Below are 23,610 nucleotides of genomic sequence, written 5' to 3'. Positions count from 1 at the left end.
CCCATCCCCATCCCATTCCCATCCCCATTCCCATTCCCATCCCATCCCCATCCCATCCCCATCCCCATTCCATCCCCATCCCATTCCCATCCCCATCCCCATTCCCATCCCATTCCCATCCCCATCCCATTCCCATCCCCATCCCATTCCATCCCCATCCCATTCCCATCCCCATTCCCATCCCATTCCCATCCCCATCCCCATCCCCAACCCATCCCATTCCCATCCCCATCCCCATCTCATCCCCATCCCCATCCCCATTCCCATCCCCATTCCCATCCCCATCCCCATCCCATCCCCATCCCCATCCCATTCCCATCCCCATTCCCATCCCATTCCCATCCCCATCCCCATCCCCATCCCCAACCCATCTCATTCCCATTCCCATCCCCATTCCCATCCCATTCCCATCCCCATCCCCATCCCCAACCCATCCCATTCCCATCCCCATCCCCATCCCATCCCCATCCCCATCCCCATTCCCATCCCCATCCCCATCCCATCCCCATTCCATCCCCATTCCCATCCCATTCCCATCCCCATTCCCATCCCATTCCCATCCCCATCCCCATCCCCATCCCCAACCCATCTCATTCCCATTCTCATTCCCATCCCCATCCCATTCCCATTCCCATTCCCATCCGATTCCCATCCCATTCCCATCCCCATCCCCATTCCCATTCCCATCCCCATCCCCATCCCCATCCCCATCCCCATCCCCATCCCATCCCCATCCCCATTCCCATCCCCATCCCCATCCCATCCCCATTCCCATTCCCATCCCCATTCCCATTCCCATCCCCATTCCCATTCCCATCCCATCCCCATCCCCATTCCCATCCCATTCCCATCCCCATCCCCATCCCCATCCCCATCCCATTCCCATCCCCATCCCCATTCCATCCCCATTCCCATCCCCATCCCATTCCATCCCCGTCCCATTCCCATCCCCATCCCCATCCCATCCCCATTCCCATCCCATTCCCATCCCCATTCCCATCCCATTCCCATCCCCATCCCCATCCCCATTCCCATCCCATTCCCATCCCCATCCCATCCCCATTCCCATCCCCATCCCATTCCATCCCCATTCCCATCCCCATCCCCATCCCCATCCCCATCCCCATTCCCATTCCCATCCCCATTCCCATTCCCATCCCATTCCCATCCCATTCCCATTCCCATCCCATTCCCATCCCCATCCCCATTCCCATCCCCATCCCCATCCCCATTCCCATTCCCATCCCCATTGCCGAGGGGCCAGGCGGGAAACCCGAACGTTCTCCTGCTGGGATCATCCCGATTTCGGGGGCGATCCCAAAGTTGGGGGGGCCAGATCCCGGATTTTTGGGAAGAAGGAAAACACCGGCTCAGCAAAACCCCCTTGGAATTTGGGGTGGGATGAGGACATTTGGGATGCGGCTTCCAGGGTGGGATCTGGGAACCCAAGATCCCATTGATTCCTGGGGTTCGGGGACAATTCCCAGATCCCGATATCCCATCAATTATAGGGGATTTGGGGTCAATTCCCAGATCCCGATATCCCATTGATTCCAGGGAGTTGGGGTCAATTCTGGGATCCCAGATCCCGATACCCCATTGATTCCAGGGGATTTGGGGTCAATTCCCAGATCCCGATATCCCATTGATTCCAGGGGATTTGGGGACAATTCCGGGATCCCAGATCCCGATATCCCATCGATTCCAGGGGATCTGGGGACAATTCCCAGATCCCGATATCCCATTGATTCCAGGGAGTTGGGGTCAATTCTGGGATCCCGGATCCCGATATCCCATCAATTCCAGGGGATTTGGGGTCAATTCCGGGATCCTGGATCCCGATATCCCATCGATTCCAGGGGTTTTGGGTCAATTCCCAGATCCCAATATCCCCTTGATTCCAGGGGTTTGGGGTCAATTCCCAGATCCCAATATCCCATCAATTATAGGGGATTTGGGATCAATTCTGGGATCCCGGATCCTGATATCCCATTGATTCCAGGGGTTTGGGGTCACTTCCCAGATCCCGATATCCCATCAATTCGTGGGGATTTGGGGTCAATTCAAGGATCCCGGATCCCGATATCCCATCGATTCCAGGGGTTCTGGGACAATTCCGGGATCCAGGATCCCGATATCCCATTGATTCCAGAGGTTCAGGGACAATTCCGGGATCCCGGATCCTGATATCCCATCAATTCCAGAAGTTTGATCCCCAAACGAGGCGCACGATCCTATAAAAACAAACGGGGCCATCCCGGGGCAAAACGCAGCGGGAAAGGGAAAATCCAAATCCCATAAAAGTCGCCGGCGATCCGGGAGTCGGATTTCACTCCGGAGCTTCCAAGAATTCCTTACAAACAGCGGGAAAGGGGAGGGAAAAAATTCCCGAAAGATGGAAAAACGTCCCCGTGGCCGGGCCCGGCGGGGTTTTCCATGGGGTTCTCCATGGGGTTTTCCACGGGGTTTTCCATGGGAAGTTTTTCCAAGCTCTCCCGGTTTTTTTTTTCCCCCTGGATCCCACCGGGAATGAGGTCAGCGGCGATGAGGTGGGAATGGGGCAGGAAATGAGCTCCAAAGGAATGACTCGATCCCTCCGGGGATCCCAAAACAAGGAGGCATTGTTCTCCTTTGCGGGGGGGGGGGGGGGGGGGAAACCGGGAAAAACAGGCAAAAAGTGGGAATTGGAATGGGGGATGGGGAAGGGGGAGCGGGATTTGGGGGGTGGGAATGGGGTGGGATGGGGATTTTGGGAATGGGGATTTTGGGATGGGGATTTTGGGATGGGGATTTTGGGAAGGGGATGGGGATGGAATGGGATGGGAATGGGGATGGGATAGGGATTTTGGGATGGGAATGGGGATTTTGGGAATGGGGATGGGATGGGATGGGGATGGGAATGGGGATGGGGATTTTGGGAATGGGGATTTTGGGAATGGGATAGGGATGAAGATTATGGGGATTTTGGGAATGGGGATGGGATGGGAATGGGATGGGGATGGGGATTTTGGGAATGGGGATGGGGAATATGGGAATGGGGATTTGGGGATAGGGATGGGGATGGGGATTTTGGGAATGGGATGGGAATGGGGGTGGGATGGGAATTTGGGGATGAGGATTTTGGGAATGGGATGAGGATGGAATGGGGATGGGAATGGGGATTTTGGGAATGGGGATGGGGATTATGGGATGGGGATTTGGGGAACGGGGATTTTGGGATGGGGATTTGGGGAATGGGGATAGGGATGAAGATGATGGGGATTATGGGAATGGGGATGGGATGGGAATGGGGATGGGGATTTTGGGAATGGGACGGGGATGGAGTGGGAATGGGGATGGGAATGAGGAGGGGATGGGAATGGGATGGGGATGGGATTTTGGGAATGGGGATTTTGGGATGGAGATTTTGGGAATGGGGATTTTGGGACGGGGATGGGGATTGTGGGAATGGGATGGGGATTTTGGGATGGGGATGGGGATTTTGGGAATGGGGATGGGATGGGGATGAGAATTTGGGGATGGGGATTTGAGGATGAGGATTATGGGAATGGGGATGAAGATTATGGGGATAGAAATTTTGGGAATGGGGATTTCGGGAATGGGGTGGGAATGGGGATGGGATGGGGAATATGGGGTTGGGGATTTTGGGATGGGGATTTTGGGAATGGGATGGGGATGGAATGGGATGGGGATTGTGGGAATGGGGATGGGGAATATGGGAATGGGGATGGGAATTGGGATTATGGGAATGGGGATAGGGATGAAGATTATGGGGATGGGAATGGGGATTTTGGGAATGGGATGGGGATTGTGGGAATGGGGATTTTGGGAATGGGATAGGGATGGGAACGGGATAGGGATGAAGATTATGGGGATGGGGATTTTGGGAATGGGATGGGAATTTTGGGAATGGGGATTTTGGGAATGGGATAGGGATGGGATGGGGATGGCATAGGGATTTTGGGAAATGGGGATAGGGATGAAGATGATGGGGATTATGGGAATGGGGATGTTGGGAATGGGATGGGGATGAAAATGATGGGGATGGGGATGGGATAGGGATGGGAATGGGGATAGGGATGGGGATAAGGATTGAGATGACATTTATGGGAATGGGGATGGGACACGGAGAAGGGAAACTGAGGCACGGCGCGCCTGGGGACCCCCCCCTCCCCCCCAAAAATCCCGATCCTTCCCGAGGGATGATTCCAGGCCAATTCCCATGTGCTGGAGGAGCCTTTGGGAAGGGGAGGTGCACTGGGCGGCTCCTGGGGCGGAATTCCATAAATTTGGCAAACGGCTGCAGCCCCGCCTTTCCCTGCGTCCCTCTGCCTGTCCCAGCTCTCTCCAAACCCAGGGAATCCTCTGGAATTTCGGGGAAGGAGGGATCACGGCAGGGTTAACCCCTGTTCGGGGTGAAAAGCAGGGAATAGGGCAGGAAAGAGGGATCCTGCTATTCCAGGGACTGTGCCAGGGACACATCCTGGGGCCGGGTTTGGGAATGGCTTCCAGGGGAGCGGGAAATGGAGGATTGGGATCTGCCAGAGGAGCGAGGGAGGGAAGGGAGGATTTTCCAGCTGGAAATCGGGAAAACCTGGCAGGGCTGGGGACCCAAAACTGCCCCGGCCTCGGCTGCCGCGGGCCCGATCCCTGTCCCCAGGGATGGCCCTGTGCCCATGGGATGTCCCCGTGGTCATTCCCAGATCCCAACCACGTCCTGACCCCCAGGAGCTGTGTCCTCAATCCCACAGAATGTCCCTGTCCCCAACCGCATGGGATGTCCCTGTCCCCAATCCCACGGGATGTCCCTGTCCCCAGTCCCTGCCCCTCTGGGTCCCCTGGATCTGATCCCGGATCCCAACCATGTCCTGACCCCCAGGAGCTGTGTCCCTAATCCCACGGGATGTCCCTGTCCCCAACCGCATGGGATGTCCCTGTCCCCAATCCCATGGGATGTCCCTGTCCCCAACCCCATGAGATGTCCCTGTCCCCAATCCCATGGGATGTCCCTGTCCCCAACCCCATGGGATGTCCCTGTCCCCAACCCCTGCCCCTCTGGGTCCCCTGGATCTGATCCCGGATCCCAACCATGTCCTGACCCCCAGGAGCTGTGTCCTCAATCCCACGGGATGTCCCTGTCCCCAGCCCCATGGGATGTCCCTGTCCCCAATCCCATGGGATGTCCCTGTCCCCAGCCCCATGGGATGTCCCTGTCCCCAATCCCATGGGATGTCCCTGTCCCTAATCCCACGGGATGTCCCTGTCCCCAATCCCTGCCCCCGCAGGTCCCCTGGATCTGATCCCGGATCCCAACCATGTCCTGACCCCCAGGAGCTGTGTCCTCAATCCCATGGGATGTCCCTGTCCCCAACCCCATGGGATGTCCCTGTCCCCAATCCCTGCCCCCGCAGGTCCCCTGGATCTGATCCCGGATCCCAACCACATCCAGACCCCCAGGAGCTGTGTCCTCAATCCCATGGGATGTCCCTGTCCCCAGTCCCTGTTCCAAATCCCTGTCCCCATGGGATGTCCCTGTCCCCAACCCCATGGGATGTCCCTGTCCCCAGGGATGTTCCCATGCTCGGTCCCAGATCCCAAATGTCCAGGACTCCCAGAGATGTGTCCCCACAGGATGTCCCTGTCCCCAAGCCCTGTCCCCAATCCCGGTTCCCGTGTCCCCGCAGGTCTCCAAGGTCTGATCCCGGATCCCAACCAGGACTCCAGGAGCTGTGTCCCCAATCCCATGGGATGTCCCTGTCCCCAATCCCGGTCCCCGTGTCCCCGCAGGTCTCCCGGATCTGATCCCGGACCCCAACTACGTGCAGGCCTCCACGTACGTGCAGAGGGCTCACCTGTACTCGCTGCGCTGCGCTGCTGAGGAGAAGTGCCTGGCGAGGTGAGAGCATTCCCGGGAATGGCAGCGGGCCGGGATCGGGATCGGGATCGGGATTGGGAGGTGTGGGGGAAAAAAGGGGAGCTGGGGGGAGGGGGTGATGGGGGCAAAGGGGGGGATTGGGGTGAGGGGGAGGTGAGGATGAAGAGGGGACTGGGATGAGGTGGGAATGGGGATGAAGGGAGTCTTGGGATGAGGGGAAAGTGGGGATGAAGGGACTCTTGGGATGAGGGGGGAATGGGGATAAAAGGAATCCTGGGATGAGGGGAAAATGGGGATGAAGGGAGTCTCGGAATGAGGGGGAGATGGGGAAAAAGGGGGGCCAGGGATGAGGGGAAAATGAGGATAAAGGGATCTTGGGATGAGGGGGAAATGGGGTCATGGAGGGGAAGAGGGGAATCCTGGGATGAAGGGAAAATGGGGATAAAGGGATCTTGGGATGAGGCAGGAAAGGGGGAAAAGTGGGGCCTGGGATGAGGGGAAAATGAGGATAAAGGGGATTTTGGGATGAGGAGGAAATGGGGTCATGGAGGGGAAGAGGGGAATCCTGGGATGAAGGGAAATGGGAATAAAGGGGATTCCTGGGATAAAGGGGAAATGGGGACATGGAGGGAGAAGGATAAGGAAAAGGATGAAGGAGAAGAAGGGAAAGGGAAAGGGAAAGGGAAAAGGAAAGGGAAAGGGAAAGGGAAAGGGAAAAGGGAAAGGGAAAGGGAAAGGGAAAAGGGAAAGGGAAAGGGAAAAGGGAAAGGGAAAGGGAAAGGGAAAAGAGGAAAGGGAAAAGGGGAAAGGGAAAAGGGGAAGGGAAAAGGGAAAAAGGGAAAGGGGAAAAGGGAAAAGGGAAAAGGGAAAAGGGGAAAGGGAAAAGGGGAAGGGAAAAGGGAAAAGGGAAAGGGGAAAAGGGAAAAGGGAAAAGGGAAAAGGGAAAAGGGAAAAGGGAAAAAGGGAAAAGGAGAAGAGAAAGGGAAAAGGAAAAAGGCAAAAGCACCAGGAAGAGCAAAGCCAAGCGCAGGCGGTTCCTCCCTTTCAGCCCTTCCTTTTCCCGACGGGAATTCCCGATGGAAAAGGGGATTCCCTCTCCGGGGGTGGGGGGGTCGGGGTGGGGGCCGAGGGGCCAGCGCCGGTGCCACGGTGGCCAGCGCCCGTCCCCGTGTCCCCAGCACGGCGTACGCGGCCGAGGCCACCGACTACGACGTGCGGGTGCTGCTGCGCTTCCCGCAGCGCGTCAAGAACCAGGGCACGGCCGACTTCCTGCCCAGCCAGCCCCGCCACAGCTGGCAGTGGCACAGCTGCCACCAGTGAGTGTCCCCAGCCCCGTCCCCAACCCCACCATCCCCCCCTCTGGTGGTGGCATCTCCAGGGGGTTTCAGTGGCATTTCCGTGGCTTTTCCCCCATTTCGGTGTCGCCTTCCTCGGGCTCTTTGTCCCCAAAGCCACCGCGCTGATAGGATGGCACAGGTGCCACCAGGGAGTGTCCCCAGCCCCGTCCCCAACCTCGGGTGGCAGCTTTTTCCTGGAGTTTCCCCCTTTTGGTGACGTTTTTGGGGTCTTGCTGAAGTGGGGAGTCTTCCTCAGGCTCTTTGTCCCCAAAGCCACCGCGGTGACAGGAGTGGCACAGGTGCCACCAGTGAGTGTCCCCAGCCCCGTCCCCAACCCCACCATCCCCCCCTCTGGTGGTGGCATCTCCGGGGGGTTTCAGTGGCATTTCCGTGGCTTTTCCCCCGTTTGGTGCCGTTGCTTTGAGGTCTCGGTGGGGTTGGTGTCCCCTGACTGTCCCTGAAGTGTCCCCAAGTGTCCCCGAGTGTCCCCAGAATGTCCCCTGAGTGTTCCTGAGTGTCCCCAAGTGTCCCCAAATGTCCCCTGACTGCCCCTGAGTGTCCCTGAGTGTCCCCAAGTGTCCCCTGACTGTCCCTTGACTGACCCCGAGTGCCCCCGAGCATCCCCGAGCACCCCCGAACGTCCCTGAGCATCCCCTGAACGTCCCTGAGCATCCCCGAGCGCTCCCGAGCGTCCCCGAGCGTCCCCGAGCGCCCCTGGCCCTCCCCGAGTGCCCCCGAGTGTCCCCTGAGCATCCCCGAGTTTCCCCGAGTGCCCCCGAGTTCCCCCGGGTGTCCCCGAGCGTCCCTGACTGCCCCCGAGCATCCCCGAGCACCCTCGAACATCCCCGAGTGCCCCCGAGCATCCCCGAATGTCCCCGAGCGCCCCCGAGCGTTCCCAAGCACCCCCCAGCGTCCCCGAGTGTCCCCCGAGTGTCCCCCGAGCATCCCCGAGCACCCCCGAGCATCTCTTGACTGTTCCCGAGTGTCCCCCGAGTGTTCCCGAGTGTCCCCCGAGTGTTCCCGAGCGCCCCCGAGCATCCCCGAGCACCCCCGACCATTCCCCGAGCGCCCCCGGCTGTCGCCGAGCGCCCCCGAACATCCCCGAGCGCCCCCGAGCGCCCTCGAGCATCCCTGACTGTCCTCGAGTGTTCCCCGAGCGCCCCCGAGTGTCCCTGACTGTCCCCGAGTGTCCCCGAGCGTCCCCGGGCATCCCTGACTGTCCCCGAGTGTCCCCGAGCATCCCCGAGTGTCTCTTGACTGTTCCCGAGTGTCCCCCGAGTGTCCCCGAGCGTCCCCGAGCGCCCCCGAGCGCCCCCGAGTGTCCCCGAGCGTCCCCCGAGTGTCTCTTGACTGTTCCCGCGTGTCCCCCGAGTGTCCCCGAGTGTCCCTGAGCATTCCCGAGTGTTCCCGAGCATCCCCGAGCACCCCCGAGCGCCCCCGGGTGTCCCCGAGCATCCCCGAGTGCCCCCGAGCGCCCCCGGGCATCCCTGACTGTCCCCGAGTGTCCCCGACTGTCCCCGAGTGTCCCCGAGCGTCCCCGAGTGTCTCTTGACTGTTCCCGAGTGTCCCCCGAGTGTCCCCGAGCGTCCCCGAGCATCCCCGAGCGTCCCTGACTGTCCCCGAGCATCCCCGAGCATCCCCGAGTGTCCCCGAGCATCCCCGAGCGTCCCCGAGTGTCCCTGAGCATTCCCGAGTGTCCCCGAACATCCCCCGAGTGCCCCCGAGCGCCCCCGGGCATCCCTGACTGTCCCCGAGTGTCCCCGAGCATCCCCGAGTGTCTCTTGACTGTTCCCGAGTGTCCCCCGAGTGTTCCCGAGTGTCCCTGAGCATCCCCGAGCGTCCCTGACTGTCCCCGAGCATCCCCGAGCATCCCCGAGTGTCCCCGAGTGTCCCCGAGCGTCCCTGACTGTCCCCGAGCATCCCCGAGCATCCCCGAGCGTCCCCGAGTGTCCCCGAGTGTCCCCGAGTGTCTCTTGACTGTTCCCGCGTGTCCCCCGAGTGTCCCCGAGTGTCCCTGAGCATTCCCGAGTGTTCCCGAGCATCCCCGAGCACCCCCGAGCGCCCCCGGGTGCCCCCGAGCGCCCCCGGGCATCCCTGACTGTTCCCGAGCGTCCCCGAGTGTCCCCCGAGCATCCCCGAGCGTCCCTGATTGTCCCCGAGCATCCCCGAGCGTCTCCGAGTGTCTCTTGACTGTTCCCGAGTGTCCCCCGAGTGTTCCCGAGTGTCCCTGAGCATCCCCGAGCGTCCCCGAGCATTCCCGAGCGTCCCCGAGTGTCCCTGACTGTCCCCGAGCATCCCCGAACATCCCCCGAGCATCCCCGAACATCCCCCGAGTGCCCCCGAGCGCCCCCGGGCATCCCCGAGTTTCCTTGAGTGTCCCCGAGCATCCCCGAGCATTCCCGATCCCCCCACCCCGAGCATCCCCGAACGTCCCCGATCCCCCCCGAGCATCCCCGAACGTCCCCGATCCCCCCCGAGCATCCCCGAACATCCCCCGAGTGCCCCCGAGCGCCCCCGGGCATCCCCGAGTTTCCTTGAGTGTCCCCGAGCATCCCCGAGTGTCCCTGAGCATTCCCGAGTGTCTCCGAGCATCCCCGAGTGTCCCCGAGTGTCCCTGAGCATTCCCGAGTGTCTCCGAGCATCCCCCGAGTGCCCCCGAGCGCCCCCGGGCATCCCTGACTGTCCCCGAGTGTCCCCGAGCATCCCCGAGTGTCTCTTGACTGTTCCCGAGTGTCCCCGAGTGTCCCTGAGCATTCCCGAGTGTTCCCGAGCATCCCCGAGCATCCCCGAGTGTCCCCGAGTGTCCCCGAGTGTCTCTTGACTGTTCCCGCGTGTCCCCCGAGTGTCCCCGAGTGTCCCTGAGCATTCCCGAGTGTTCCCGAGCATCCCCGAGCACCCCCGAGCGCCCCCGGGTGCCCCCGAGCGCCCCCGGGCATCCCTGACTGTCCCCGAGCGTCCCCGAGTGTCCCCCGAGCATCCCCGAGCGTCCCTGATTGTCCCCGAGCATCCCCGAGCGTCTCCGAGTGTCTCTTGACTGTTCCCGAGTGTCCCCCGAGTGTTCCCGAGTGTCCCTGAGCATCCCCGAGCGTCCCCGAGCATTCCCGAGCGTCCCCGAGTGTCCCTGACTGTCCCCGAGCATCCCCGAACATCCCCCGAGCATCCCCGAACATCCCCCGAGTGCCCCCGAGCGCCCTCGGGCATCCCCGAGTTTCCTTGAGTGTCCCCGAGCATCCCCGAGCATTCCCGATCCCCCCCCCCCGAGCATCCCCGAACATCCCCGATCCCCCCCGAGCATCCCCGAACATCCCCCGAGTGCCCCCGAGCGCCCCCGGGCATCCCCGAGTTTCCTTGAGTGTCCCCGAGCATCCCCGAGTGTCCCTGAGCATTCCCGAGTGTCTCCGAGCATCCCCCGAGTGCCCCCGAGCGCCCCCGGGCATCCTTGACTGTTCCCGAGTGTCCCCGAGTGTCCCTGAGCATTCCCGAGTGTTCCCGAGCATCCCCGAGCATCCCCGAGTGTCCCCGAGTGTCCCCGAGTGTCTCTTGACTGTTCCCGCGTGTCCCCCGAGTGTCCCCGAGTGTCCCTGAGCATTCCCGAGTGTTCCCGAGCATCCCCGAGCACCCCCGAGCGCCCCCGGGTGCCCCCGAGCGCCCCCGGGCATCCCTGACTGTCCCCGAGCGTCCCCGAGTGTCCCCCGAGCATCCCCGAGCGTCCCTGATTGTCCCCGAGCATCCCCGAGCGTCTCCGAGTGTCTCTTGACTGTTCCCGAGTGTCCCCCGAGTGTTCCCGAGTGTCCCTGAGCATCCCCGAGCGTCCCCGAGCATCCCCGAGCGTCCCCGAGTGTCCCTGACTGTCCCCGAGCATCCCCGAACATCCCCGATCCCCCCCGAGCATCCCCGAACATCCCCCGAGTGCCCCCGAGCGCCCCCGGGCATCCCCGAGTTTCCTTGAGTGTCCCCGAGCATCCCCGAACATCCCCCGAGTGCCCCCGAGCGCCCCCGGGCATCCCCGAGTTTCCTTGAGTGTCCCCGAGCATCCCCGAGCATTCCCGATCCCCCCACCCCGAGCATCCCCGAACATCCCCGATCCCCCCCGAGCATCTCCGAACATCCCCCGAGTGCCCCCGAGCGCCCCCGGGCATCCCCGAGTTTCCTTGAGTGTCCCCGAGCATCCCCGAGTGTCCCTGAGCATTCCCGAGTGTCTCCGAGCATCCCCCGAGTGCCCCCGAGCGCCCCCGGGCATCCCTGACTGTCCCCGAGTGTCCCCGAGCATCCCCGAGTGTCCCCGAGCATCCCCGAGTGTCTCTTGACTGTTCCCGAGTGTCCCCCGAGTGTCCCCGAGTGTCCCTGAGCATTCCCGAGTGTTCCCGAGCATCCCCGAGTGTCCCCGAGCATCCCCGAGTGTCTCTTGACTGTTCCCGAGTGTCCCCGAGCATCCCCGAGTGTCCCTGAGCATTCCCGAGTGTTCCCGAGCATCCCCGAGCACCCCCGAGCGCCCCCGGGTGCCCCCGAGCGCCCCCGGGCATCCCTGACTGTCCCCGAGCGTCCCCGAGTGTCCCCCGAGCATCCCCGAGCGTCCCTGATTGTCCCCGAGCATCCCCGAGCGTCTCCGAGTGTCTCTTGACTGTTCCCGAGTGTCCCCCGAGTGTTCCCGAGTGTCCCTGAGCATCCCCGAGCGTCCCCGAGCATCCCCGAGCGTCCCCGAGTGTCCCTGACTGTCCCCGAGCATCCCCGAACATCCCCCGAGCATCCCCGAACATCCCCCGAGTGCCCCCGAGCGCCCCCGGGCATCCCCGAGTTTCCTTGAGTGTCCCCGAGCATCCCCGAGCATTCCCGATCCCCCCACCCCGAGCATCCCCGAACGTCCCCGATCCCCCCCGAGCATCCCCGAACATCCCCCGAGTGCCCCCGAGCGCCCCCGGGCATCCCCGAGTTTCCTTGAGTGTCCCCGAGCATCCCCGAGTGTCCCTGAGCATTCCCGAGTGTCTCCGAGCATCCCCCGAGTGCCCCCGAGCGCCCCCGGGCATCCCTGACTGTCCCCGAGTGTCCCCGAGTGTCCCCGAGTGTCTCTTGACTGTTCCCGCGTGTCCCCCGAGTGTCCCCGAGTGTCCCTGAGCATTCCCGAGTGTTCCCGAGCATCCCCGAGCACCCCCGAGCGCCCCCGGGTGCCCCCGAGCGCCCCCGGGCATCCCTGACTGTCCCCGAGCGTCCCCGAGTGTCCCCCGAGCATCCCCGAGCGTCCCTGATTGTCCCCGAGCATCCCCGAGCGTCTCCGAGTGTCTCTTGACTGTTCCCGAGTGTCCCCCGAGTGTTCCCGAGTGTCCCTGAGCATCCCCGAGCGTCCCCGAGCATTCCCGAGCGTCCCCGAGTGTCCCTGACTGTCCCCGAGCATCCCCGAACATCCCCCGAGCATCCCCGAACATCCCCCGAGTGCCCCCGAGCGCCCCCGGGCATCCCCGAGTTTCCTTGAGTGTCCCCGAGCATCCCCGAGCATTCCCGATCCCCCCCCCCCCGAGCATCCCCGAACATCCCCCGAGTGCCCCCGAGCGCCCCCGGGCATCCCCGAGTTTCCTTGAGTGTCCCCGAGCATCCCCGAACATCCCCGATCCCCCCCCCCGAGCATCCCCGAACATCCCCGATCCCCCCCGAGCATCCCCGAACATCCCCCGAGTGCCCCCGAGCGCCCCCGGGCATCCCCGAGTTTCCTTGAGTGTCCCCGAGCATCCCCGAACATCCCCGATCCCCCCCCCCGAGCATCCCCGAACATCCCCGATCCCCCCCCGAGCATCCCCGAACATCCCCCGAGCATCCCCGATCCCCCCCGATCCCCCCCGAGCATCCCCGAGCGCCCCCTGCCGCCCGCAGGCACTACCACAGCATGGCGGAGTTCAGCCACTACGACCTGCTGGAGGCCACCTCGGGCCGCCGGGTGGCCGAGGGCCACAAGGCGAGCTTCTGCCTCGAGGACACCACCTGCGACTTCGGCCACCTCAAGCGCTACGCCTGCACCGCCCACACCCAGGTGACCCCAAGCTTTTCCCCCCTTTTGGCCCTTTTTTGGCTTCTTTTGCCCTTTTTTTGCCTTTTCCCCCCCGTTTTTTGGTCGCTTTTTGCCCCCTTTTCTCCCTTTTTTTGGTCCCTTTTTGGTCCCTTTCTCCCCCCTTCCCCCCCCCCCTTTTTTTCCCCATTTTTTGGTCCCTTTTAGTCCCTTTTTCTCCCTTTTTTTGGTCCCTTTTTGTCCCTTCCCCCCCCCCTTTTTTGTCCCTTTTTTGGTCGCTTTTTGTCTCTTTTTCCCCCCTTTTTTTGCCCCTTTTGGTCCTTTTCCCCCCTTTCCCCCCCCCTTTTTCCTCATTTTTTGGTCCCTTTTTGTCCCTTTTCTCCCCTTTTTTGGTCCCATTTTTCCCCCTTTTCTCCCTTTTTTTGGTCCCATTTTTCCCCCTTTTCTCCCTTTTTTTGGTCCCTTTTTGCCCCTTTTTCTCCCTTTTTTTGGTCCCTTTTTTGCCCCCCTTTCTTCCTTTTTTTTGGTCCCTTTTTGTCCTTTTTCCCCCATTTTTTGGTCCCTTTTTGTCCCTTTCCCCCCCATTTTTGGGTCCATTTTTCTCCCTTTTTTTTGGTCCCTTTTTGCCCCTTTTTCTCCCCTTTTTTGGTTCCTTTTTGTCCTTTTTTCCCCCATTTTTTGGTCCCTTTTTGTCCCTTTTTCTCCCTTTTTTGGTCCCTTTTTTGCTCCTTTTTCTCCTCTTTTTTTGGTCCCTTTTTTGCCCCTTTTTCTCCCTTTTTTGGTTCCTTTTTGTCCTTTTTTCCCCCATTTTTTGGTCCTTTTTTCTCCCTTTTTCTCCTTTTTTTTTGTCCCTTTTTTGCCCCTTTTTCTCCCTTTTCTTGGTCCCTTTTCGTCCCTTTTTCTCCCCTTTTTTTGGTCCCTTTTTTGCCCCTTTTTCTCCCTTTTTTTGGTCCCTTTTTGTCCCTTTTTCTCCCTTTTTTTGGTTCCTTTTTGTCCTTTTTCCCCCATTTTTTGGTTCCTTTTTGTCCTTTTTCCCCCATTTTTTGGTCCCTTTTTCTCCCTTTTTCTCCCCTTTTATTGGTCCCTTTTTTGTCCCCTTTTCTCCTTTTTTTTTGTCCCTTTTTTGCCCCTTTTTCTCCCTTTTTTTGGTCCCTTTTTGTCCTTTCCCCCCCATTTTTTGGTCCATTTTTCTCCCTTTTTTTGGTCCCTTTTTGCCCCTTTTTCTCCCCTTTTTTGGTTCCTTTTTGTCCTTTTTTCTCCCTTTTTTTGGTCCCTTTCTGTCCTTTTTTCCCCCATTTTTTGGTCCCTTTTTCTCCCTTTTTCTCCCTTTTTTTTGGTCCCTTTTTTGCCCCCTTTTCTTCCTTTTTTTTGGTCCCTTTTTGTCCCTTTTTCTCCCCTTTTTTGGTTCCTTTTTGTCCTTTTTTCCCCCATTTTTTGGTCCCTTTTTGTCCCTTTCCCCCCCATTTTTTGGTCCCTTTTTCTCCCTTTTTCTCCTCTTTTTTTGGTCCCTTTTTCTCCCTTTCTTCCTTTTTTTTGGTCCCTTTTTGCCCCTTTTCTCCTTTTTTTCGTCCCTTTTTTGCCCCTTTTTCTCCTTTTTTTTTGTCCCTTTTTGTCCCTTTTTCTCCCTTTTTTTGGTTCCTTTTTGTCCTTTTTCCCCCCATTTTTTGGTCCATTTTTCTCCCTTTTTCTCCCTTTTTTTTTGGTCCCTTTTTTGCCCCCTTTTCTTCCTTTTTTTTGGGTCCCTTTTTGTCCCTTTTTCTCCCTTTTTTTGGTCCCTTTTTGCCCCTTTTCTCCTTTTTTTTTGTCCCTTTTTTGTCCCTTTTTTGCCCCTTTTTCTCCCTTTTCTTGGTCCCTTTTCGTCCCTTTTTCTCCCTTTTTTTCGTCCCTTTTTTGCCCCTTTTTCTCCTTTTTTTTTGTCCCTTTTTTGCCCCTTTTTCTCCCTTTTCTTGGTCCCTTTTCGTCCCTTTTTCTCCCCTTTTTTTCGTCCCTTTTTTGCCCCCTTTTCTCCTTTTTTTTGGTCCCTTTTTTGCCCCTTTTTCTCCCCTTTTTTGGTTCCTTTTTGTCCTTTTTCCCCCATTTTTTGGTCCCTTTTTGTCCCTTTCCCCCCCATTTTTTGGTCCATTTTTCTCCCTTTTTTTGGTTCCTTTTTGTCCTTTTTCCCCCCAGTTTTTGGTCCCTTTTGGTCCCTTTTTCTCCCTTTTTTTTGCCCCTTTTGGTCCTTTCCCCCCCTTTTTTCCCCCTTTTTCGGTCATTTTTTGCCCCTTTTTGTCCCTTTTATCGGTCCCTTTTTGGCACTTTTCATCTATTTTTTGTCCCCTTTTCTCCTCTTTTCTCCCTTTTTTCTCCCTTTTCCTCCCTTTTTGTCCCTTTTGGTCACTTTTGGTCAATTTCTCTCTGGTTTTTTCTCCCTATTTGTCCCATTTTATCTCTTTTGGTCCCTTTTCCCCCCTTTTCGTCATTTTTTGCCCCTTTTTGGCCCCTTTCTGTCACTTTTGCCCCTTTTTGTCCTGTTTTGCCCCCTTTTGTCACTTTTGTTCCTTTTTTTGGTCCCTTTTTGCCCCTTTTGGTCACTTTTTATCTCTTTTTTGTCCCTCCCCCCCCGCTTTTTGTCCTTTTTTTCCCCTTTTTTGTCCCTTTTGGTCCATTTTTCTCCATTTTTTGTCCAATTTTTCTCCCTTTTTCTCTCTTTTCCCCCTTCCCACCCCCTTTTTCTCTCCTTTTCCTCCCCTTTTCCCCTTTTCCTCCCTTTTTGCTCCATTTTTCTCCAATTTCCCCCCTTTTTCTCCCATTTTCTCCCCATTTCTTCCATTTTTCTCCCGTTTTTTCTCCTTTTTTCCCCCTTTCCCCCCCCTTTTCCCCCTTTTTCTCCCCTTTTCTCCCCCTTTTCTCCCTTTTTTGTCCCTTTTTGGTCCATTTTTCTCCTATTTTTTTGCCCTTTTTGTCCATTTTTCTCTCCTTTTCCCCCTTTTCCCCCCTTTTTCTCCCTTTTTTGTCCCTTTTGCTCCATTTTTCTCCAATTTTTTCTCCCTTTTCCTCCCCTTTTTCCCATTTTTCCCCTTTTCCTCCCCTTTTCCCCCTTTTCCTCCCTTTTTGCTCCATTTTTCTCCAATTTCCCCCCTTTTTCTCCCATTTTCTCCCCATTTCCTCCATTTTTCTCCCGTTTTTTCTCCTTTTTCCCCCCTTTTTTCCCCTTTTTCTCCTTTTTCCTCCCTTTTTCTCCACTTTTCCCCCCTTTTCCTCCCTTTTTCTCACATTTTTGGTCCTTTTTGCTCCATTTTTCTCCAATTTTTTCTCCCTTTTCCTCCCCTTTTCCCCCTTTTCCTCCCTTTTTGCTCCATTTTTCTCCAATTTTCCCCCCTTTTTCTCCCATTTTCTCCCCATTTCCTCCATTTCTCTCCCGTTTTTTCTCCTTTTTCCCCCTTTTTTCCCCCTTTTTCTCCCTTTTCCTCCCTTTTTCTCCAATTTCTCCCCCTTTTCCGCAGGGGCTCAGCCCGGGTTGTTACGACACCTACAACGCCGACATCGACTGCCAGTGGATCGACATCACCGACGTTCCCCCCGGCAATTACGTCCTCAAGGTGCCCGGAACGCTCCGGCCGCGATTTTGGGCCACAAAATCCCAATTTTGGGCCACCAAATCCCAATTGCGGCTCCCGTCGGGATTTTCCCACCACTGGGGGGGGGTTTTAGCCGGGCTGCTTTCCCCCAATTTCCCTTTTTCCTGGGCATTTTTGGGGTTTTTTTCCCTGATTTTCCCAGTTTTTTCCTTTTTTTCTGTTGATTTTTGGGGTTTTTTCCCCTGATTTTCCCTTTTTTGTTGTTTTTTTCCTGATAATTTTTGGGGTTTTTTTTTTCTTGATTTTCCCATTTTTCCTCTTTTTTTCTGTTGATTTTTGGGTTTTTTCCCCTGGTTTTCCCATTTTTTCCTTTTTTCCCCTGTTAATTTTGGGCGGGTTTTTCCCTGATTTTCCCTTTTTTGTTGTTTTTTCCTGTTCATTTTTGGGGTTTTTTTCCTGATTTTCCCAGTTTTTCCCTTTTTTTCCTGTTGATTTTTGGGGTTTTTTTTCTGATTTTCCCTTTTCTCTGTTCATTTTTGGGTTTTTTTTTCCCCTGATTTTCCCTTTTTTTCCCTTTTTTTTCCTGTTGATTTTTGGTTTTTTCCCCGGATTTTCCCATATTTTTGGGGTTTTTCTGTTGATTTTTGGGGTTTTTTCCCCTGATTTTCCCTTTTTTGTTGTTTTTTTCCTGATAATTTTTTGGGGTTTTTTTTTCTTGATTTTCCTATTTTTCCCCTTTTTTTCTGTTGATTTTTGGGTTTTTTCCCCCTGGTTTTCCCATTTTTTCCTTTTTTCCCCTGTTAATTTTGGGCGGTTTTTTCCCTGATTTTCCCTTTTTTGTTGTTTTTTCCTGTTAATTTTTGGGGTTTTTTTCCTGATTTTCCCAGTTTTTCCCTTTTTTTCCTGTTGATTTTTGGGGTTTTTTTTCTGATTTTCCCTTTTCTCTGTTCATTTTTGGGGTTTTTTCCCTGATTTTCCCAGTTTTTTCCCTTTTTTTCCTGTTGATTTTTGGTTTTTTCCCCGGATTTTCCCGTATTTTTGTTTTTTTTCTCTTCATTTTTGGGGTTTTTTTCCTGATTTTCCTCATTTTCGTCTCTCCCTGTTCATTTTTGGGTTTTTTTTCCCTGATTTTCCCATTTTTTCCCTTTTTTTCCTGTTGATTTTTGGGGTTTTTTTTCTGATTTTCCCTTTTCTCTGTTCATTTTTGGGGTTTTTTTTCCCCTGATTTTCCCTTTTTTTCCCTTTTTTTTCCTGTTGATTTTTGGTTTATTCCCCTGATTTTCCCATATTTTTGGGGTTTTTCTGTTGATTTTTGGGTTTTTTCCCCTGATTTTCCCTTTTTTGTTGTTTTTTTCCTGATAATTTTTTGGGGTTTTTTTTTTCTTGATTTTCCTATTTTTCCCCTTTTTTTCTGTTGATTTTTGGGTTTTTTCCCCCTGGTTTTCCCATTTTTTCCTTTTTTCCCCTGTTAATTTTGGGCGGTTTTTTCCCTGATTTTCCCTTTTTTGTTGTTTTTTCCTGTTAATTTTTGGGGTTTTTTTCCTGATTTTCCCAGTTTTTCCCTTTTTTTCCTGTTGATTTTTGGGGTTTTTTTTCTGATTTTCCCTTTTCTCTGTTCATTTTTGGGGTTTTTTCCCTGATTTTCCCAGTTTTTCCCTTTTTTTCCTGTTGATTTTTGGGGTTTTTTTTCTGATTTTCCCTTTTCTCTGTTCATTTTTGGGGTTTTTTCCCTGATTTTCCCATTTTTTCCCTTTTTTCCTGTTGATTTTTGGGGGTTTTTTTCTGATTTTCCCTTTTCTCTGTTCATTTTTGGGGTTTTTTTTCCCCTGATTTTCCCTTTTTTTCCCTTTTTTTTCCTGTTGATTTTTGGTTTATTCCCCTGATTTTCCCATATTTTTGGGGTTTTTCTGTTGATTTTTGGGGTTTTTTCCCCTGATTTTCCCTTTTTTGTTGTTTTTTTCCTGATAATTTTTTGGGGTTTTTTTTTCTTGATTTTCCCATTTTTCCCCTTTTTTTCTGTTCATTTTTGGGTTTTTTCCCCCTGGTTTTCCCATTTTTCCCTTTTTTCCCCTGTTAATTTTGGGCGGGTTTTTTCCCTGATTTTCCCTTTTTTTTTTTGTTTTTTTCCTGTTCATTTTTGGGGTTTTTTTCCCTGATTTTCCCATTTTTTTCCCTTTTTTTCCTGTTGATTTTTGGTTTTTTTTTTCTGATTTTCCCTTTTCTCTGTTCATTTTTGGTTTTTTTTTTTTTTTCCTGATTTTCCCTTTTTTTCCCTTTTTTTCCTGTTCATTTTTGGTTTTTTCCCTTGATTTTCCCATATTTTTGGGTTTTTTTCTGTTCATTTTTGGGTTTTTTCCCTGATTTTCCCTTTTTTATCCTTTTTTTCCTCTTGATTTTGGGGGGTTTTTCCCCTGTTTTTCCCATTTTCCCTCATTATTTTGGGATTTCTTCCCCAATTTTCCCTTTCCTGTTAATTTGGGGATTTTTTCCCTGTTTTTCCCCTTTCCCTGTTCATTTTTGGGATTTTTTTCCCTGATTTTTCCCCTTTCCCTGTTCATTTTTGGGATTTTTTTCCCTGATTTTCCCATTTCCCTGTTTCTTTTGGGGATTTCTCCCCAATTTTCCCTTCTCCCTGTTTATTTCAGGATTTCCCCCCCCCTTATTTTCTTTTTTCCCTCATTATTTTTGGGATTTTTTCCTCTGATTTTTCCCCTTTCCCTGTTCATTTTTGGGGTTTTTTCCCTGATTTTCCCTTTTTTTTCCTTTTTTTCCTGTTGATTTTGGCGGTTTTTTCCTGTTTTTCCCATTTCCCTCATTCTTTTGGGATTTTTCCCCCAATTCCCCCTTTCCCCTGTTCATTTCTGGGATTTTTTTCCCCCTGATTTTCCCTTTTAGTTTGGTTTTTTCTGTTGATTTTTGGGGTTTTTTCCCCTGAATTTCCCATTTTTTCCTTTTTTCCTGTTGATTTTTGGGATTTTTTTCCCCGATTTTCCCTTTTCCCTGTTTCTTTTGGGATTTTTCCCCCAATTCCCCCTTTCCCCTCTTCATTTTGGGGATTTTCTCCCCAATTCCCCCATTTCCCTGGGGAATTCCGGGATCCCTTTCCCCTTTCCCGCCTCTCCCTCATTTCCAAGCCCTTTTCCCACCATTCCTGATTGCCGGGATTCCTTTTCCCGCCTTTTCCCACCTTTTCCCGCCTTTTCCCGCATTCCCAGGTCCAGGTGAATCCCAAATATTTGGTGCTGGAGTCGGATTTCACCAACAACGTCGTTCGCTGCCACATCCACTACACCGGGCGCTTCGTCTCCGCCTCCAACTGCCGCGTGGCCCAGTACGGAATTCCCCAACCATTCCCAAAGAATTCCCCAAAAATTCCCCCCAAAAATTCCCGAACCATTCCCAAAGAATTCCCAGAAAAATTCCCAAATCATTCCCCAAAAAATTCCCCAAAAATTCCCCCCAAAATTCCCAAATGATTCCCAAAGAATTCCCGAACCATTCCCAAAGAATTCCCCAAAAATTCCCAAAAAATTCCCGAACCATTCCCAAAGAATTCCCCAACCATTCCCAAAGAATTCCCCAAAAATTCCCCCAAAAAATTCCCGAACCATTCCCAAAGAATTCCCCAAAAATTCCCCCCAAAAATTCCCAAATGATTCCCAAAGAATTCCCAGAAAAATTCCCAAATCATTCCCCAAAAAATTCCCCAAAAATTCCCCCAAAAATTCCCAAATGATTCCCAAAGAATTCCCGAACCATTCCCAAACAATTCCCCAAAAATTCCCCCCAAAATTCCCAAATGATTCCCAAAAAATTCCCGAACAATTCCCAAAAAGTTCCCAAATGATTCCCAAAGAATTCCCAGAAAAATTCCCAAATCATTCCCCAAAAAATTCCCAAACAATTCCCAAAAAATTCCCAAAAAATTCCCACACAAACAATTCCCAAAAAATTCCAAAAAAATTCCCAAATAATTCCCAAAAAATTCCCCAATGATTCCCAAACAATTCCAAAAAAAAATCCCGAACAATTCCCAAAGAATTTCCAAAAAATAATTCCCAAACTATTCCCAAACAAAAAATTCCCCAAAAATTCCCCAATTCCCGAATCATTCCCAAAGAATTCCCGAACAATTCCCAAACAATTCCCAAAAAATTCCCAAAAAATTCCCAAATGATTCCCAAAGAATTCCCAGAAAAATTCCCCCAAAATTTCCCAAACAATTCCCAAAAAATTCCCCAAAAAATTCCCAAATGATTCCCAAATGATTCCCAAGCAAACAATTCCCAAACAGTTCCCCAAAAATTCCCAAACAATTCCCAAAGAATTAAAAAAAAAATCTCGAACAATTCCCAAACTATTCCCCAAAAATTCCCAAATAATTCCCCAAAAATTCCCAAAAAATTCCCAAATGATTCCCAAAGAATTCCCAAAAAATTCCCCAAAAATTTCCCAAACGATTCCCAAAAAATTCCCCAAAAGTTCCCAAACGATTCCCAAAGAATTCCCAAAAAATTCCCAAATTATTCCCAAAGAATTCCCAGACTATTCCCAAACAATTCCCACACAAACAATTCCTGAACAATTCCCAACCAATTCCCAAATAATTCCCAAACGATTCCCAAAAAATTCCCACACAAAAAATTCCCAAATGATTCCCAAAGAATTCCGAAACTATTCCGGAACAATTCCCAAATAATTCCCAAACAATTCCAAAGAAAAAATCCCGAACAATTCCCAAAGAATTTCCAAAAAATTCCCAAATAATCCCCAAAGAACAATTCCCGAACAATTCCCAAACGATTCCCAAAAAATTCCCACAAAAAAAATTCCCAAACCATTCCCGAAGAATTCCCAGACTGTTCCGGAACAATTCCCAAATAATTCCCAAACAAACAATTCCCAAAAAATTCCCAAACAATTCCCAAAGAATTCCCAAAAAATTCCCGCACAAACAATTCCCAACCAATTCCCAAAGAATTCCGGAACAATTCCCAAAAAAATCCAAAAAAATTCCCCAAGAATTCCCAAACGATTCCCAAAGAATTCCCAAAAAATAATCCCCAAACAATTCCCGAACAATTCCCAAACGATTCCCAAAGAATTCCCACACAAACAATTCCCAGATAATTCCCAAACTATTCCCAAATAATTCCGGAACAATTCCCAAAAAATTCTAAAAAAATTCCCCAAAAATTCCCAAACAATTCCCAAACAATTCCCAAAGAATTCCCAAAGAATTCCCAACCAATTCCCGCCTTTTTTCCCGCTTTTTCCGGGCTTTTCGGGGCTTTTTTCCAGCCCTTTTTGGAGTCCGAAAGGAATTCGGGGATTTGGGGTTTTTTCCCTCCTTTCCCACGGAATTTTCCGGGATTTGGGGTTTTGTTGGTTTTCCATGGAATTTTCCAAGATTTCACCATTTAGGGTTGGATTTTTGCTCCTTTCCCACGGAATTTTCCAGGATTTGGGGCTGGATTTGGGGTTTTTCCTCCTTTTCCATGGAAATTTCCAGGATTTGGGGTTTTTCCTCCTTTTCTGCGGAATTTTCCGGGATTTTGGATCGGATTTGGGGTTTCTTTCCTCTTTTCCCATGGAATTTGCCAGGATTTGGGGCTGGATTTGGGGATTTTTCCCTCCTTTTCCATAGAAATTTCCATGGAATTTTCCAGGTTTTGGGGCTGGATTTGGGGTTTTTCCCTCCTTTCCCATGGAATTTTCTGGGATTTGGGGCTGGAATTGGGGATTTTTCCCTTATTTTCCATGGAAATTTCCAGGATTTGGGGTTTTTCCACCTTTCCCACGGAATTTTCCAGGATTTGGGGCTGGATTTGGGGTTTTTCCCTCCTTTTCCATGGAAATTTCCAGGATTTCGGGTTTTTCCCTCCTTTCCCACGGAATTTTCTGGGATTCGGGGTTGGATTTGGGGTTTTTCCCTCCTTTCCCACGGAATTTTCTGGGATTTTGGGCTGGGGTTGGATTTGGGGTTGGATCTGGGATTTTCCCTCCTTTCCCACGGAATTTTCCAGGATTTGGGGCTGGATTTGGGGATTTTTCCCTCCTTTTCCATGGAAATTTCCAGGATTTCGGGTTTTTCCCTCCTTTCCCACGGAATTTTCTGGGATTTGGGGCTGGGGTTGGATTTGGGGTTGGATCTGGGATTTTCCCTCCTTTCCCACAGAATTTTCCAGGATTTGGGGCTGGATTTGGGGATTTTTCCCTCCTATCCCATGGAATTTTCTGGGATTCAGGGTTGGATTTGGGGTTTTTCCCTCCTTTTCCATAGAAATTTCCATGGAATTTTCTGGGATTTCACCATTTGGGGTTGGATTTTTCCTCCTTTCCCACGGAATTTTCCAGGATTTGGGGCTGGATTTGGGGATTTTTCCCTTATTTTCCATGGAAATTTCCAGGATTTGGGGTTTTTCCTCCTTTCCCACAGAATTTTCCAGGATTTGGGGTTGGATTTGGGGCTGGATTTGGGTTTTTCCACCTTTCCCACGGAATTTTCCGAGATTTGGGGCTGGATTTGGGGCTGGATTTGGGGTTTTTCCCTCCTTTCCCACGGAATTTTCCAGGATTTGGGGTTGGATTTGGGGTTTTTCCCTCCTTTCCCGCAGAATTTTCCAGGATTTGGGGTTGGATTTGGGTTTTTCCCTCCTTTCCCACGGAATTTTCCGAGATTTGGGGCTGGATTTGGGGCTGGATTTGGGGTTTTTTCCCTCCTTTTCCATAGAAATTTCCATGGAATTTTCTGGGATTTGGGGCTGGATTTGGGTTTTTTCCCTCCTTTCCCACGGAATTTTCCGAGATTTGGGGCTGGATTTGGGGCTGGATTTGGGGTTTTTT

At 52.8% G+C, this 23,610-nt stretch overlaps 1 protein-coding gene across 2 annotated transcripts in view; it reads left to right on the top strand.

Annotated features, from left to right (window-relative positions):
- The window catches only part of LOXL1 (lysyl oxidase like 1), a 32,108-nt gene that overhangs the window by 5,979 nt on the left and 2,519 nt on the right, over positions 1-23,610 (top strand). For both annotated transcript variants that reach the window (XM_032123193.1, XM_032123192.1), the window contains 5 exons: positions 5,788-5,896; positions 7,054-7,191; positions 13,075-13,231; positions 16,690-16,785; positions 19,980-20,095. In XM_032123193.1, coding sequence (XP_031979084.1) covers positions 5,788-5,896; positions 7,054-7,191; positions 13,075-13,231; positions 16,690-16,785; positions 19,980-20,095 — 616 coding nt within the window. The remainder of the gene's footprint in view (positions 1-5,787; positions 5,897-7,053; positions 7,192-13,074; positions 13,232-16,689; positions 16,786-19,979; positions 20,096-23,610) is intronic.

This window comes from Corvus moneduloides, chromosome 13, assembly GCF_009650955.1.
Source record: "Corvus moneduloides isolate bCorMon1 chromosome 13, bCorMon1.pri, whole genome shotgun sequence".
Lineage (NCBI taxonomy): Eukaryota > Metazoa > Chordata > Aves > Passeriformes > Corvidae > Corvus > Corvus moneduloides.
The sequence above is the reverse complement of the archived record's forward strand: the minus strand, read 5'-3'. Positions and strand labels throughout refer to the sequence as shown.